General features: G+C 32.2%; 1 protein-coding gene and 1 long non-coding RNA gene across 2 annotated transcripts; both read right to left on the minus strand.

The window, feature by feature from the left end:
• Positions 1-7,118: 7,118 nt before the first annotated feature.
• On the minus strand, positions 7,119-9,288 carry LOC149988223 (uncharacterized). The gene is made up of 4 exons (XR_016505024.1): positions 8,600-9,288; positions 8,042-8,128; positions 7,623-7,706; positions 7,119-7,328 (listed from the first exon to the last, which is right to left on the minus strand). It is a non-coding gene; the product is annotated as an uncharacterized LOC149988223 (long non-coding RNA).
• Positions 9,289-13,412: 4,124 nt separating this feature from the next.
• LOC112287899 (uncharacterized) lies at positions 13,413-18,025 on the minus strand. The gene is made up of 9 exons (XM_024531504.3): positions 17,888-18,025; positions 17,139-17,387; positions 16,462-16,534; positions 15,984-16,239; positions 15,557-15,715; positions 15,053-15,247; positions 14,758-14,895; positions 14,337-14,569; positions 13,413-13,863 (listed from the first exon to the last, which is right to left on the minus strand). The coding sequence occupies exons 2-9, from the start codon at positions 17,323-17,325 to the stop codon at positions 13,680-13,682; spliced, it is 1,425 nt and encodes a 474-aa protein (XP_024387272.1). The 5' UTR covers positions 17,326-17,387; positions 17,888-18,025; the 3' UTR covers positions 13,413-13,679.
• Positions 18,026-18,553: the final 528 nt, after the last annotated feature.

An 18,553-nucleotide genomic window follows, 5' to 3' on the forward strand; every position in this document is an offset into this window, starting at 1 on the left:
ACTAAAATACCAAGAAACACTACAATGCTTCCTTCCAGGAACAATACTCCTTCATCAACTGATAACCACAATATGCAACCCTGCACTCTCAAAAGACTGCTCAAAACACAATAATTTCCATCCAATACCAGGAAAACAAACTTCACTCCAATCAATCTAGATCCACACAATTTGTGTAATCACAGACTTACTCTGTCCAAAACACACACAACTCTCGATAAACAACAATCATAATCTTCCAATCATAATCAATCTTCTAATAACTTCTCATATAATTCAATCACATAATACTCCAATTACATAATCAATAATTCATAAATCAATCTCTGATATATTCCACAGACTCACTTCTCAATATTCAAAAACTATCCATTATTCTTCAACAACAAAGAAAACAAAGAAAACAAAGAGGTAGCACCAAGCTTAATTCCGGCTCATGACTATCACAGTTTAGCCCTTGGCTTACGACTCTCATAGTTTGGCCCCTCAAACTAACTTCTACAACTCCTATATAATTGCTACTGATTTCCAGATTCTAATTGTAATCCTATAATAACCGCTTTTAATAAATGATTTAACCATCCCTCTTCCTGAATTGACTATTCTATGGACTATTAGTCTATTTTACCAATATCTTACAAAAACGAACTAATATCTATTCTACACACACATACATACATTTGTTTTGAAAATAAATTTAATTTTAAATATTTATCATATAATTTATTATTTTCTTTAGAAAGAGTTTTTTTTTTTTTTTTTTCTTTTCTTTTCTTTTCTTTTCTTTTACAATCAAAATTTATTAGATATCTAATTTTAATTATTTAATTATTATAATTTATTAGATATCTATTTTTTTCTTTTCTTTTACAATTAGAATTTTGTCAATAATTAATGGTATTGGTTGTTAATCAAACTAAACAATGTATTTCAAATTATTATATAATTAATTTATAAATTCCAAAAAAGTTGTTTAATTTTTTCATTAATTTTTTCTGCTTAAAAAATAAATTTATAATGAAATAATCTTCTAAATTAGCAGTTGATTGATTTTATTTTTTCAAATTTCATGAATCAGATAGATGTTTAATTAAAGCTTAATAACATGTTATACCTCATAAATAAATCCTCTAAAATAGAATTTTAGTTTATAAAACTTCTTTGCTGTACCAAATTTTTCTTCCTTTTGTAAGTGCCTATAATAGTTTAATTCATAAAAAATAAAATACTTTGGTATACTTATTATTGTGATTTTGCAAGTTTAAAAAAAGTGATATTTTTTATTGTTTATATAAATTAAATTATTTTAAAATCTTCAAAAATTTTATTAGTTGATTTTATACCTTTATTGCAATTCTAACTATCTAATTTTGAATAATCTTACTTAGAAGATAAAATAAAAAATGAAAAAATATTAAGACTAATTAACTTAAAGGTAGATAATCCATTATTCTATAAGTATTATATTTTTCAAAGAAATATTTGTATATAATTTTTTTAATATTTTAAAAAATAAAATTATAATAAAAAACTTATTTTATTACACTATCAGACACTTGATGAAAAAATTTAGTCATAAATAAATGATTTAATTCAAAGAAATTTTCAAGCTGAAACTATAACTAGATTACAGTAAAATAATGATATACTTATTGTTGAAATATAATAACCTTTAGCTTTATAAAGAATTAAGACTTAAATAAAATATAAAATATGAATACAAATTACATATTTTTTCAATGTATACTTCTCATCTAAAATAATAATTTATAGTTTTATTTTTTAAGATTGTTTTATCTAAGCTTTTAAATAAGTTTTTATAAATTTATAAAAATTATGGTTGTTAGCCATGTCAACTATGAAGCCTCTAAAGAAGTTTTTTTATATAAATTGATTACCGATTCATTAGAAGAAGCTTCTTAAAAGTTCTCTTAAAGAAGATTTAACTTTTAGACATTTAAAAAGATATTCTAAAGAGTTTTTAAAAAACATCTAGATTAATTTCTTTATATATATTTCTTTAAAATTATTCAAGTAGCAAGATGGTCTTCTTACTTTAAGATTTAATAATATTGATTTCTTAAAAAATTATTTAGAAAATTTTGAATATATTTTATAATATCAAAAATATAACAAACATAATTTAGAATATTTTTTATTTAGAAAAAATTTAGATAATTTAACAAGGATTTTTTTATGGAATGTTATTGGCTATTGAAAATGATATTATAAATATCAATATTTACATAAATAATTAAAAATAATATAAGTAATTTAACATGATATAATAAATCTTATTATTTGCTTGGCTAACACACTTTTTTTATTCCATTGATATTCCTTGTGCCAAACATAATTCCATATATACCGTAATTTTTTTATTCAAATTAATTATTAATTTTTCATACTAAAATATAAAAAAATCTTAAAATATAATATTTTATTTTCTCATTACTTAAAAAATTAATTAAAAAAACTTTACAATGATAAAAAAATTAAAGACTAAGATGGTTTATAACCATAGAATATAAATAAATAACTGTACATGAAATTTTAATATTATAGTTATAGAAAATAACAAGAATAATGAGTAAAAATCAAGAATATTTATTTTTTTGCAAGGGTGTGTATGAAAGTATGCATGGCATAAGGAAAGTGTATTTACAATAAATCTTACAATCATGGTCTTTATCTCGACTCCTCTTGTTTCTAATCTTTACTTCCAGCCTTTATTTCCTACTTCCTTTGTTCTTAGCCTGTGCTTCTCAATATTCATTCTCAACCTCCTAGTGATTCAGCTTAGACAATACAATTCTATGTGAAAGTTTTGAATTTGTAAACCTCTCATGTATACATACTCTTACCTCATTATAAACCTCCAAAATATGGAGCATCATCACCATGCAATTTGCTTAATCAAGGCAAGTCATTTGCATAGTTGTGAAAGCCTTTAGTGGCAAAATTTAGGAACATTGTTTCTTTTGATAATTTTATTTGGACTAAAAATATAGATAAAAGTTTTGAAGGAGTGGATGGTGTAAAGTTTGCAATCTATCTTGTGTGTGAGGTTGATTTTGTCCAAAGAAGAGAGCATTGGAATTATTAATGAGTCAAAGATGGAAGAATAAATGAACCATATGAGTACTTGTTGTATTTAAGTGAGTAGAGGCTATGAATGCAAGAAGTAGGGATTGAAAACAAAGGGGGTCAAAACGAGGGCCATGATTGTATTAATGGTTTTAAAGATCATCTATTTCTCTAATGATAGATTTAGCAAATTGATGGATCTATTTTATATATATATATATATATATAATTATTTTTCTTATTTTTTAAATGAAGCATATATATTAATTTATTTAATAATTACCATTTCAAAAAATTATATATATTTTAATTAGTATACTTTAATAAATAATCTTAGATCTTAAAAGACCTATAAGCTTATTTTCTATGATATATTTATTTTAAGTAATATATATGATATTTAATTAGAAACTTTTTTAAATTTTATTTCAATAGAATGATATTATATGAGAATAAAATAATAAATTTTAAAGCCATTATCAATGCATACATAATATATTTAGTTTTATAATTATTAGTAATTAAAAGAAAAATTAAAATTTTATTCTATATTTTTAAAATTTTATAAAAATAAAAATTATATTTAGGTAAAATATATCAAATTTATAATATATATAACTACTTTTTTTGATATTATAATAACAAAAGCAAATATAAATCTATAAATTCTAATTTTAATATCATGTAATATATATGATTTGATTATTTTTTATGTATCAATATGTGAATATGGTTTTATTTCTATTTTTATATTCAAGAAATAATTACACATATTATCACATATATTTATCTTTCAAATTATACACATATATATATATATATATATATACTAAATAAGTTTATATTGTTGTCACAAAGAGTGTGACTCAAATAAAGTATTTTTTAAGCCATAGGATATTTTTCAAATACAAACACAATATAACATAGATACAAAGAAATAAAATACACAATAGAACTTTCAGCTACAAAGTAGGATAGGTAAATCCATGCCATTGTCATGAATAATATACAAAATAAGTAGTTAATTTTTTTCAAGGAACTACTTGTGAAAATATTTAAAATAATAATAAATTATATTAAAAAATCATAAAATTATGTTAAGACATTCAAAGATGTACTAAAATAAATAAAGTGAATAAATTAAAATATAAAATATAAAATATAAAATTTTTAATATTTTTCTAATTAAAACTTTTGAAAAAATAATATTGAGCGTGGAATTAAAATTATCATTTCTAGGAAGCAGAATCTTGATAGAGTGGGAAGAAGAGTATTTAAAAAGTGCTACATAAAGTTGGCTATGGAAAAAAATAGGTTGATGTAGATCCAAACTAATTTGCTTTATCAATTGTTTTTGGGATTTATTTATTGTTATTGCAAACCAAAGGTGGATTGGAAATTTCTTTTTCTTTAGAATTAACAAAAGTTCTTTAATTGTGGAAGTTAATATAATCCACATAATGAATACTAAATTTCTAACAAATTTTTCTCTAATAGTTCGTGCTTCAAGAACTTGATCTATTAGTCATGTAATTATGAATTAGATTCCATTGCAAAGTCCTTAGCTAGAAGCAATATTTTCTAGTAGCATACTGGAATTTCAATCTTAAGACAAAGCCTTAATCTGGGTATTCTAGATGGATTAAGCGACTTAATAAATTTGAATAGATAAATATTACTATTGTCAATACCATATTCAACAACAACTTCATTAGGACTTAGATATTCTTGTTCTCTCCTAGGAAATATAGCCATAATCTTTTCATTAATATCTTCTATATGATCATTCCGTGTAGATAAAATGATTCTATTTCTTAAAAAATGATCATTTTTATATCTTATTTTATCAGCCTTAAATAAACAATATCAACTAAGGGTATCAACTATTGATCAACAATCATGTGATCAAAAAGCATAACTATATTATTGAGCAATAAATTGTTACCATTTTTAATTTGATAATTAAAAAATAGAAATATTAATCAACAATAATGCAACTATAAAGAATTCAAATATTCCACCATCTATATATATAATATGTATGTATTTTATTCTTAAAGAAGTCAATTAGAAAACTTAATATCTACTTAAAGTGCTCTTAAATTCAACCTCATATTTTCTTTTGATGTATAGATTTTTATTTGAAGCTAAAATATTGAACATCAAAAATATGTTGCTATAATTCTTTATAAGTTCTTTTTATAATTATTGAAAATATTTAGCAAAAATCTCCACCAAAAACTATTGTAGCTCTTCAAAATAAGCAATCAATATCTCAAATGTCTCTAAAAGAACAATCAATTGTCTTAGGACAATAATAATATTGCATAAGAAGTTCATTCAAATAATAAGTAAAGTTTGGAAAATAAACTTATTATGGTCGAAATTCTTAGTAATTGAACAAAAATAGTATTTGTTACAATCTAATAGAATCTTGAATGTAAAATATGTGGTTCTTCTTCTTTCAAGTAGCAATTCAAAATTTTTTTATAGCAATCCTTTGCATCAAAGATTTATATAATGTGGATTAACAAAAGCCTCAAATAATATCTTTCTTCCATTGCCGGATTTATAAAATATAATCTTTCAATAGCAAATCCATGTTTTTTTAACGTCCATATCTTTCTTATCTTATGCTAAATAAAATGTTGTAAAAACTATTGGTATGTATATTGTCTTGCCACTACTATTACTATACACATCTTAAAAAATAAAGTTAATATTGTCTTTTCTCTTTCAATATGTTCTAAAATTGTAACTGCCTTGTCAATTGGATTATATACTATTTCATGTATTTTTGAAAGATGAACAACCTAAAAAATAACTTTTGGTATTTTTTCATGGATCTACATGCCAAAAATCCTTCAAGCAACCTCCAAAGCTCTAGAGTATCTTGCATCCAAATATTATTTGATCCTAGCTTATTGGTTTTCAAATTGCATTACAATACAAACATGGCCATTATAGATATACTTATAGATATAATTAATGGCACAAATAGTTGCATATATCTCAACATGAATATGACAATTGTACTTCTAAGATAGTTTTGGAAAAAATGAAACAACATTCCTATTGTCAACAACCATTCCTTGAACTTCAAATATTCTTCTATCATTTCTTTGTTAATATTAAAGTTATCCATGGACATTCATTGTTGTTTCTTATACAAATATTTTTATATATTTCTTTGTATAATGATTGTCTTCTATGCAAGGGGCTTGATGATTTCACATTCCACATAGACCATGTACCATGCATTATAGAATGACTTCAAATAGCTCTCGGTTGTTATTTTTATTTAGAATTTTTATAGAAATCATACAATTTATATAAATTATTATAGAAATCACAAAATTACAAAAAAATGAGCCTTGTGAACTCTTCATAAACTTTACTTGAGTGCATTCAATTGAAAATTGCAAAAAAAAAAATAAGCCTTGTGAACTACTTATAAAATTCTATATGAACTTTCCTTGAGTTTTAGTCAAGATTTTGCTTCTTTTCAAACTCCAAACAATATTAAGTTTTTTGATCAAAACCAAGAAGGATGCATGTGGTGAACAAGAGCTTATATTGTTATTATAGAAAGTGTGACTCAAATGAAGTATTTTTTGAGACAAAGAATATTTTTCAAATCTAAATATAATGTAGTATAAATAAATTAAAATATATATATATATATATACAATAGAACTTTTAGCTATGAAGTAGGTTAGAAAAATCCATATTTTTGTTATAGATAATATGCAAAAAAAATAATTAATTTTGTTCAAAGAACTAATTAGATATAAAAAAATTAAATTACATTATCCATATTACATGTTATGTATTGTAATATTGATCAAGGTCAAATGTGCACTTGGAAAAATTTCATTGCCTCTTATAACTTGTGCCTTGTCTTGCTAATATTTGATTGTCTATTTGTTCTTATTATGCAACATGCTTATCATCCCTCTTTTCTCATGCCTTGTATCTTGCATTCAATTATGCATTCATCTTCAATCCCATTTAGTTATAGAAAAAAAAAAAACTTTGTAAACTCTCTATATCATTTATTATTATGATAGTATAATATTATTGATAACTCTATTGCTAGATGAATCTATATCATTGTCATGGAATGGGGTTGATATGATTTGATGATGAGGTTATATCAATAGGGGTTGCAAATTTTGTAGCAGTGAAGATAATGTAGCAACAAATATTGATTCTCCACCGTCTCTATAAATCAATTGAATCTACAACATGCAACACGCTTGAGCTTGAAAAAGAATCCTTTTAAAATAAATTAGAATAAAAATTTATTCTTATTACATAACACACTTATTATCTCTCTTCTCTCACAGCTAATGCCTTGCATTTAATTGCATATTTATCTTCAATTGCATTCAATTGTAAGAAAAACATGAGTCCTATGAACTTCCTATGTTATTGATTGCTACAATAATATAATATCCTTGATAATAATCAATGTTGTTAATATAATGTTATTCATTATAATATTATTGACAGTAACATAAATGGAGTTTCACCTCTTTTAAAGTGTCATTTAAAGTATGATGAAATGAGTTGGTGACAAACAATTCAATCCACCATGTTTGCATCAGAGTTTGATTCTAACCAAAACGGTTCCAAATTAAAATTTTGCATGACTTGAGACAATGTTCTTAGCCTTGTTACATAGAGGAATGCATTGTTAACAGTTGCAACAAACAACCTCCATACTCATGTCCAACATCTACCTCACTCCAAACGCCATTTATCAACACATTTTCCTTAACTTGTACCTAAATGTAACATAAAAAATAAGTAATCACCCAGCACAGTCAACCAATTCTCAATACCATTGAATTGGAAACAACACCACTTACAAAAGCTGATGCGTTGGGCTATGGCTCATCGCCATTTATATTCTCATTGACATAGTCAAAGCTTAGGATGAGATATGTACCTAACAAAATCCCATCGCTCCTCACACCTTGTACTTTGCCTTGTTGATGTTTGATTGCCAGCTTCTCTCCAAATTATTGAACTTCACCTTCAATCACATTCAGTTATAGAAAAAAAATGTGGCTTCACATTCAATCATAGAATCACAGAAAAAAAAAAAAAAAAAAAAAAAAATGAGCCCTATAAACTCCTTGTGAATTCCACTTGAGTGCATTCAATTACAAAATCGCAAAAAAAAATGAACACTGTGAACTCCTTGTGAACTTTTCTTGGGTTTTGGTCAAGCTTTTGCTTCCTTTCAAACTCTAAACAATGTTAAATTTTTTGATGAAAACCAAGAGGCGTGCATGCAGTGAATGAGAGCCACCACTTGTCTCCTTAAGTGATCTTATTATATAGATATATAAACACACATGTACCATCAGTTTTGAACCAAAGAGAGAGTTCGTTCGTTTCTATTCAGAGCTGAAGGAAAAAAGAAAACAAACAAACTAACTAACTCTCACAGGAAAGTATCTATTTTACATAACCCTATTTTATGTGTGATGCAGGAACCCACATAAAATTTTGCATGAGAAGCAACAGCAAGACTGTGCTGGTTCCAGCGTCGTTGACGGCCGTGGTCGTTCACCCCGATGAATCCAGAAGCACACGTCGTGAATCTTCGACCTGCCTGCTCCTGTGAGGATTTGTAATGCCAGCAATTCAGTCAAGCTCGAAGGCTCCGGTAATCGATGATTCTACCTGACTGGATTCGGGTTGTGACCAACGATTGCGTCGGTTCAATCTGCAGATTTATCTAGAACTGATATCAATTCTAGTGAAAGTTCATGAAGATAAGATACCCTTCCAATACTTTTTTTTTTTTTGTTTGTTTTGATTTTGTTTGTCTCCCTTGTCTTCAAACTGCCGTCATCAGCAACCCACAGAAATCTATGACCGCCACACCGCCAGCGTCGTCGCGCCGGCGGTGCAGGCCGCCGCAGGGCGTGGGATGGGGATCTGTGGGGGTGGGGAGCTGAAGTCCTGGAAGGAAAGGACCGATTCTAACTCCGTAGCGCTTAACCTCACAGAACGCGCTCAACCACCTCCGATCGGATCACCAAGCTCCTGGTCGCGATCTTGACCTGCTCCGCGGTCGTCGAAGTTCGAGCAGCACCATGTGGGTGTCGTCGAATTGGACGATGGTGTCCTGTCACAACCCCCACGCGAAGCGTTCTTCTCAATCTCTGCACCGTTCATTTCCATAAGTCGTCTCCGATGCCTCGACTCCTGCTAAAGGCAACTAATCCTCTTGAAGGCAGCGGACTCGTCGATCTGGACCACTTTGTCGTTCACTCAATGCTCGATCACTTTAACGAAGTCAAGAAAAATAAAAGTAAAAAAAGTTGTGGGATTGTGAGCTTCAAACGGATCGAAGGCGTAGAGACACAATGCACGGATTTCTGTTGAACAATCAATCTGAGTAGTCGATGGGTTTCAGTCTTGAACAAAAATCTAAAGGAGCGATTCTCCGGCATCTGTTGCCGAGCGTCGACGATGGAGCTCGAGATTGAACCCCATGGCCCAGGTACCGATCGAGGTACCGATCCACTCCAGGTGTCTGGAATTGAGGTATGCGCTTAAATGAGGTGTTGAATGCAATGGAGGTGATTGATTGAGGTGCTTGATTGTAAAATGTGGGAAATTTGTGTCAAGAGAACTGGCAATCGTATTGTAAAGTAGAGTGAATAATACATATATTTTAAAAAATAATTATAATGTGTATGCAACTAAATTTGTATCAAGGATGTATTTATATTAATTAGAAGATGTATAAGTTTAAATAAAAATCTTTAAATAGACATATGTAAATATGACAATAAGCAAGATTTTTGTAGTCCACTAACAATTGAAATATATATTTCAAAGGTATTAGGCTTGTGACTTACGTAACTTATATAACTTACATAATAGAATTTAAAATTTGAGTAATTAAAAATTAATAATATTATATTTTTTAAAATAAATAAAATTTTAAATTTAAATTTCAAAAATAAAAAATCTCGTATTAATTGCTAAAAAGTTAAAATTTCATGTCAAGTTTCCACAAACAAAAAATAATTATAAATAAAAAACTAAACAATGTAAAAAATATGTACTAGGACTATAACAAAATAGAATAAAATTTTTATATATATATATATATATATACATATAAATATTACAAAGAATTATAATTAAAAATAATATATTTTTAAAACTAATTAGGTTATAAAATGCATAATTTTATTTACATCTTAAAATCCATAATTTTCAAATAAATATTTCATATAATTTTAAATGCCATACTTGTGATTTAAAACCTATATACTATATTAAAGAAGTCATTAAATCTGTCTACATTCTTTTTCAAAATTTATCTATTTAATTAAATGAATAATTTTTCAAAATATACCCTTTGCAAATATGAAGGTGTAATAACCATGTTTTATGGCACAAGAGAGGGATGAGTAGGAGGAGGGAGGAGTATATGCTGCCAAAGTGTGTATACTTCAAAATCAAAGGCAACACAAGACAATGCAAGAGAGACTCCAAATCCCTTCTCCTCCAAGGAGAATATTGGATTAATTTTTGTCATTATCCATTGATTTCATAGATTATTTTGTTCCCATATTAGAAAAGTAATCACAAAAATTGAATCATGGAAGTAAGGTGGGCTGATTTAAGATTTAGACAGGTTAATTTATTGTTCTCCAAAGACTATATTACTTTATTTTACTTTTAAATCTTTGATTGCTTATGCTTAGAAGTGCCATTGAAAGCAATGCAAAGTGATAGGATATCTTAAATATTCAATTTGCATAGTTTTATGTAAATAAATCACTCACAAATTTGGAGCATCTTCAATTCTTTAAGAGACATCTCAAAAATTATCACATTGATTTATGTATTTTAATATTTAGTATATAAATTTAATATATCAAGCTAAGATTTGGTATTATTATATAATCATTTTTAATTATTTTAAAAATCCATGTTGTGAATCCTGATTTAAAATTTATGTACTGTAAAATAACATTTTTCAGCTTTTTCATGAGATTATGTGCCGATTATTTTGTTTCTTTATTATAGTTCTTTAGATAATCAAAACTATTGATATTATGAAATTGTTTAAGTATTTTTTAACTTACATTAAATATTTATGCCTTTTGATTGGTGTTAGCTATTTAAATAAATTACTCTTTTTCTGAAAAAGGAAATATACGAGATTTCACTAAAATTGATTTTAATTTTTCTACAATCAAAAGTTTCAGAAATTCATATTTGTTAACATAAATCATGTGCAATAAAAGTTGTAATTAGTGACATTTTAACAAACACATTTTATTTATGTAGATTCTAAAATTTTAGTTCTCATATGCTTAGTGATACATGTATATTACTTGCATATTGGAGAACACATTGAAAGAATAATTATTTAGGATAATGAGTTTTCAAAACTCTGCAAATTAATGAACAGAAACAATCCAAGGTGTTGTAAATGTTCTTTGGAAGGTTGCAAGAACATATTGACATTGACCATCATCTTCATAATCTACAAAAGGTTTAGTAGTATACTTTAGACCTGTTGGTCTTGCCATTGTACTTTGTTGCTTAAGTTGTGGAAACACTATTTATTCCACCTTCAAATGTCTACTTTTACCACCTTTCCAATAGAATATTAAAAACATGTTTTGTAAAAATATTTATTATGATCTTGTTAGATGCTAAAGGTTACTCTACACACTTATAATTGTGAGGAATCTCAACAAAAGAGGCCTATTTCATTACTTTGAACCTAAATTTCATCTTTGGAGTTAATTCACAATATCCCTTCTCAAGAAATCATAATATTTCTGCACAACAATGTGTGGTGTTAGTGCCATGGCTTCACAAGAACATCCACATTCAGTGATAAAAAAAACATCAAGCCTCCATAGTCATGTTTGCTAATACTGTGAATATACTTATATATATATATATATATATATACCCGATGCATTGATTAGTGGGGGTTAAGTTCAAGACAAAATAAAATAAAAAATAAAAAATAAAAAACACATATTTTGACTTAACAATCCAATTCAAAAAAGAAGAGTGTTCAATTATCAATATTACAAGGACATATATATATATATATATATATATATATTTTTAGAGACTTAATTATTGTCTTACACATATACACAGAGAGAGAGAGAGAGAGAGAGAGAGAGAATGGGTTGTGAAGGATTCATAGTCAAGGCACCATTGGTTCTTTATCGTTTGGGTGCCAGACCAGGGAGGGTTAGGAGGAAGGGTACAAATCCCAAAACCCACACAAAGAATGTGTTGGAAAGTGAGGAAAATTAACGAGAATTTAGCAATAATTTTCCCATGTCGATGAGGCTCCACATACACGGCAACAGATCTGTGTTCGGAGACCTCTCGCATCGTTCAACGCTGGGAATGCAACATGGTCCTCTGCTGTGCTTGTCCTCTTTTTGCCCCTTTTGTACTTCGCTGTTTTGTGGAATCCATGGCGCTTTGTGTGCTTGTGGTGGAGAGCATCGCAGGAAAGCAACCCATTAGCAGAGAATGCCAGCAAAGGGCCCTCGGTACACTCACCATCCCCTCTTGTCGAATTGAAGGATGTGGTGGAGATTCTCAAGCTGGGTTGGCCTGGGAAGCCCCTTTTGAAACCACTTCTGAAATGCTATCTCTTTGACCTGCATCCTCATCGTGGGCTCAGCAGCTCTTGCTTTGCGAGCTGGCCACCTGTAGCCGCAGAACAGAGTCCAGAAAATTAGAGCCTCTGCACAGTAGACCTGTGTCCATGGAGCTCACACCCACAGTGGTTGAGCGATGTCGTTGTTGAGTGTTGTCAGTGTCAGTTGTCGTTAACTTGTTGATGGGAGTTGGATTCTTTCACAGGACGAGTTGGTTCGAGGGTTCTATCAAACGAGAGTCAGCTGGTTCCAGGAATTTTGATAGAGTAACTGAAACCGATTGCATGAATGGATGCTACTGAACAGCGAGTTTGGAATCTTTGGATTCTGGTGATCGAACTTGGAAGGATCTGGTTCCAGTACATGGATGTGAAACAGGGAAGTTGTGTATTTAGTGCTTATTTGCAGGTTTTTATTTTAGATTATGAAGAGTTTATTCCAAGGGTCCAAAAACAGTGGGTCGGACTGCATGCTGAACTCTATTCATCGGCATCTCTAAATTCTGGCAGTGATGCTAAATATGCTTACAATGGTTAAGGCTTCTTACTAAGTAAGTAGAAAGGTAGAAAATACAGTACTCTCTATGCTCCTGTTATACCAATCCACTTTCCTGTTATGCTAGACTTTTCATGGTCTGAGCACTTGGACGAAGAGTGCAACTTTACAAAACAGATGAACAAAGTGATTGCGTATGTGCGTGTATTTTCTCAGACTGTAAAATCCAAAGCGCCCCCTTCTGCTGATCACATGAACTCGTAGCTACTGGTCAACAAAATTCATTAACTATTTGCCTCGCTTACACTTAAGTTCTCTTGGTTACTTGTAGGTCATGCTGCTCTCAAGAATGTAAGTACTTTCACTTCAAAGTAAAATTTGACCCCATCAACTTGAACCAGTTTGCAGCCAGTGCTACATTGCAGAGGCGTTACGCCAATTTTGATACCCAAACGCCTCTCCATTTGCTAAAAGTGCTTTTACAGTGGGCAGGCCGAAGGGATCGGCTTCCTCCAACACCTTAAGAACGGTACCTCCTCCAGTGAACATGTAGTACTTGGGACTGTCCAGCGCAGCATGGTACAAACCTGGGTGCAAACTGTTGCAAAAAATGAAAAGTCAACTACTTAGCAAACCGTAACATTTCTGGCCTGCTCGGCAACAGTCATTTCTGCAATAAAACAATGTGTTTTGAACGATTGACATCAATGCCAGAAATATCGTAAGCAAGTATGAGCTCCAGACGCAAATGATGCAGGATAGTTGACTGGACAAGGACTACCTCTGTGAATGATTCTACTTCAGGAAGAGAGCAAAATTAGTAGCATCAATACAAATGCAAACGAATCGTTACACAACTGGAACAAAAACACCATAGAGAAGAACATTATCCATACTATTTGACGACATCAGCTGGAAGCAACATCTGAACCAATCAATAAAAAAATCACATATGCTGCCAATAAAATTTATTTACTGCGCACCATATGCACGCGTTGATAATTTAGGACTCAACAACTAATTTGAAGCAAAGGAAAAGAGCGATAAATTTTTTGGTATTGAAAAACTGACCTTTTAAATTCCTGGAGAGTGTCACCTCCACCAAAGAATTTTTGAGCAGTGCGATTGTTGTCAATAGTTTCATCCATTTTGCTAGTTCCGTGCCAAAACGTTGGCATCAGGCCCATAACGGCGTTAACAAATATTGTTTTTGCAGAGGCGAGCCCCTCTAGAACTTCCGGATCCTCGAAAGATGCAGGGTCTACATCCAAAATAAATTGGAACTCCTGTCCTGGCTTGAAGTCCTACATACAAGGGCAACACAAATTCCTTAACACAGGAACTAGCCAGTTTACTTCGCAAGCAAAGAACATTAACCAAGGTAAACCACTTGTCTCGAGTCGCTCCTCCCAATCTGCAACTAACGAATAACCAGTGTCCCACATGAAGCACTAGAAGTCGACCTTTACAGCAAATATAGCAGGGAAAGTACCTTGGTGTGGACTGTTCGAAACTTTCCTTCGATGCGGCCCTCCAACGTATCGGATTCCACTAAGTAAGGCAATTCCAGAATTTTTCTCTCATTTTTGTCCTGTTCCACGAGATCTTTTGCTAATGCAATGTCGGAGTCCTGCAGGAATCATGCAAACTGTAAATTTACATTAAAAGTACTCGAGAAGTCGGTGGTTTGCGTGGTTTAAGTGCTGAGTATAAATTCTCAAAACCATAATTCTGGCATTATTTGGGAATTGATTTCAACCACTTAGAGCGAACATCTTATAACGCACCTCCACACCCTTGATCTTTACACCGTACTTGGCGCACAAAAATGTATTGTAGATGAGCCCACCGAGTATGAGATGGTCCACTCTCTTGTAAATCGCTGCCAGCGGACCTATTTTGGTATCATACTTTGCACCAGCAACTATTGCAAGGAACGGTCTCTTTGGTTCCAGTACCGCCCTTACGTTGGACAGCTCGTCCTAAATAAGAGTAAATGAAGACGTCAGTAAGCAAATGCCTCTAGTTTCAGATCTTTAACGCAACTTTCTCATTAAGAATTTGTTTAAGTCAAACCTCAGTGCTGCTTAGTATTTGGCATGAGAGGAGTTGCAAATGTCAGAGAGAGAAAAGCATCCACAGCATGAGCAAGTCGATACTAATGATATGGAGCTACGGTACATTCAATTTAAATGATAGGAATATAAAGAAGTGTCAAGTCATGAAGCGTGGTAATATGTCTCGTGAAGAATTAATGATACACCCCAGCGGTTAACTTACATCCACATTACCTGCATACAAAGGCCAGCGAAGGAGGGCAGATATTTCGCAACATGATAAGTAGAGGTGTGTGGTTGCCATGAGCCGAAGGCATCGTTTACATATACATCAGCTAACGCAGCTAGCTGCACTGCTAGGCGCTCCATTTTTTCACCTTTATCTTCTTCTCCCTGTACACAACATGTGAAGTTGTAGGTTTATGATCTAAAATTTTCACAATGATGACGATACTAGGAGGTCCAAACAATTCAGTGTCATAAAAAAATTACATACCTAAGTGACTCTCTTATCCAAAGCATACTCAAATTTCTAGAAAAAAATTCATACCAGACATCCCCATAACTAGAATTCAACCCAAGCTTCCAAAAGTTGACAATGTAGGAGGACGTTGTAATAAGTGGTGGCTGCACTTCAACGGATGAATCAGGATGAACTTACTGCAAACCAACGAGTATTTGGAAGGTAGATGCCACCAATTTTGCGAGCTCGCAAGTCTTGAATTAACCAGTTGATAGAGGTATCAACGTCGTGAATCCCCTCTTTCTCAAAAACATGGAACTTAGGTACCGCAAACTTGATGCGCAGCTTTCGTTGCAAGTATCCCACCACTGCATCCACTGCATCATCTTGCTTGACGACCAGGGTTTTTGTTTTTTTGTCGTATGGACGCCCAACGTGAGTCATAATGATGAGTCTGTCAAGAAGCGACTTTCGTTAATGAAATGCATGTCTAGCTGGTTAAAAACTCTGACTCCAGTAGACGACATTCTTATTGATAAAAAGGTACTTGCATATCAATTTTCGTCTCAAATACAGAAGCATTTTAAACCTTTTGTGATTGATAACGAAAACACAATGCTCCAAATTGCCTTCAATATGCTAAAACCTTGTAAAGAAATCGGTTCAAGAGGACCACCTGCCACCGCGTTCAATGATGTTGTACATAGTGGCCAATGTCACGTCGATACGATACTGATCCAATATTTTTCCTGACACACCCATCATGCACAATCAACATCACAATCTTGTGAAAACGGAACTTTTCATCAACTAATATATTCAGCTTTCCCTTCATTGTTTGGCTACAGCTTCCTTTGATCTGTTGGACTTGGATTTTTTTATCTTTCAAATAGAGAGCTCGATTTTGCACTTCCTCCAAAATGATATAATTTCACTTCAGAAGTGAGAGCTTGACTAGAGTACTTCATGCTGATCTTTGTGTCTCAAAACCTACTTAGTTCATCATGGCTTTGTCGATCGATACCTTTGACCTCTCCCAACATTCTAGAGGATCGATGCCTACCTTCGAGTTCCTAGATCCTACACTCGTGATGAATGCGTTCTCGCTTCACATTTTGCGTACGATTGCTCAATGACATTCATGTTTGATTACCTGAGTGCTTTTGCTGCTACAGGCAAAGATTGAAACCAGAAAAGCTTTGAAGGAGTTATTAAGTCCAGAATGAACCCTTTTATAGAGACATGGTTTTTGATTTGGATTTACGAACCTAAGACAATGAGATTCTTTCAGGCGATTACAGGATGTATTTAAATAGCTACATAGCTTTCGAGTAGTGTGGTGGTAAATCTGACCTTTTTTGACGACATTGTGGTCAACACGGAGGAGGACAATTTTGTCTTCCAGATCGGCATGCTGTAAGAGAGGAAGGCCAGGGTCTAGTGGCTGTTTATCGTGCTCCTGGTCATCCACGGTGTATCCAACTCTCAAGCCGCTCCCATTGCCATCTCTTTGCTTCAAATAGGGGCTCTTCTGTGCCATTTTCCTTGACCCCCTACTCCGCAGCGCACAACTGATGCGATCAAATTCGGATCACCGTCTTCCTGGAGTAACCACAATACCAACAACTTGAGATGTCGCAGAGCTAAGATATCTCACACCTAGTTATTTTTCAATAGGTCCTCCATGACCACGGGAGGAGAGACTGAACTAGTTGAATGCAACTGAATTCTAGTTTGTAACAGTGGATCATCACATAGCAGCTCTTAGCCACTATCGTCAAGTGATCACAGATAATGAGAAATCATTCAACATCAAACCCCAAACCTTACTGCACCTTCCATTGTTAAGATCCAGCACACCTATCTATAGTGGTAGATTCACTTCCGAATTTTAGGCCATGCTCTAAAAACCCCAATGTTCAAAAAACAACAATGTTGATGAAATCTCCAACTTGTGAAAGGGAAACAACAGCAACCAATGGAATCACACTCGAAATTCGGCACAAACAAGGAAAATCATAGCACAAGTAATCTACGCATCAACCGTATCCCGCACACATTAAATCCAGAAAAAAATTGAACTTGTGATAACGAAGTCGCACCACGCAATTTTCAGTTTGACAGAAAAGGTGCTGCGCAAATCAGAAGGCCGGTGCCCTTGTTTTCGAATCTAAAGCTTGCCCAATGCAACAAAAGTAATAATCTTCACACAAATCACAACAAACACCTCTCCGATCTTCCAAGCTCACAATGAAACGCGAAGCTCTTATGCACAGGGTCTTCTTCCGCACGCAACAGATCTACAGGGACCCCGAGAAGCCACTTGGAAGCCCTCCAGAAGCCTACCCAGAATGCACAACTGCGCGGTCCTGGTTAACATCGCCATTGCAAGATGGAACCTCGTCGCAAAATTCCTCCCTTGAGGCCTGTTCCTCTCGATTCTCAAGAAGGTTCTATAGCCTAGTCACTTCTGGAACTGAAGACGTCCTGTGCTGATTTGTCAAAGACACAGCGCAAATATGAATGTCCAAATTTGGGATTCGGTCTGTGATCCGCAAGCATCTTCAGCACATCCGACTCCGCCCTGACAGATTTTTTTGCATGCAACCAATTGATGTGCATGCACCTGTTTCTTGGTCACAGAGATGACGATATTCATAGTTGGGTTCAGGGTTTAGGTGTGATTGTTTATAGGATTTAGGAGGTTTTGGAGAGAGTTCGGTGGCTATGGTGGGCTCTGTGCCATCTTCACTGTTGTGCTCCAGATC

Source organism: Physcomitrium patens, chromosome 10, assembly GCF_059467195.1.
Source record: "Physcomitrium patens ecotype Gransden chromosome 10, ASM5946719v1, whole genome shotgun sequence".
Lineage (NCBI taxonomy): Eukaryota > Viridiplantae > Streptophyta > Bryopsida > Funariales > Funariaceae > Physcomitrium > Physcomitrium patens.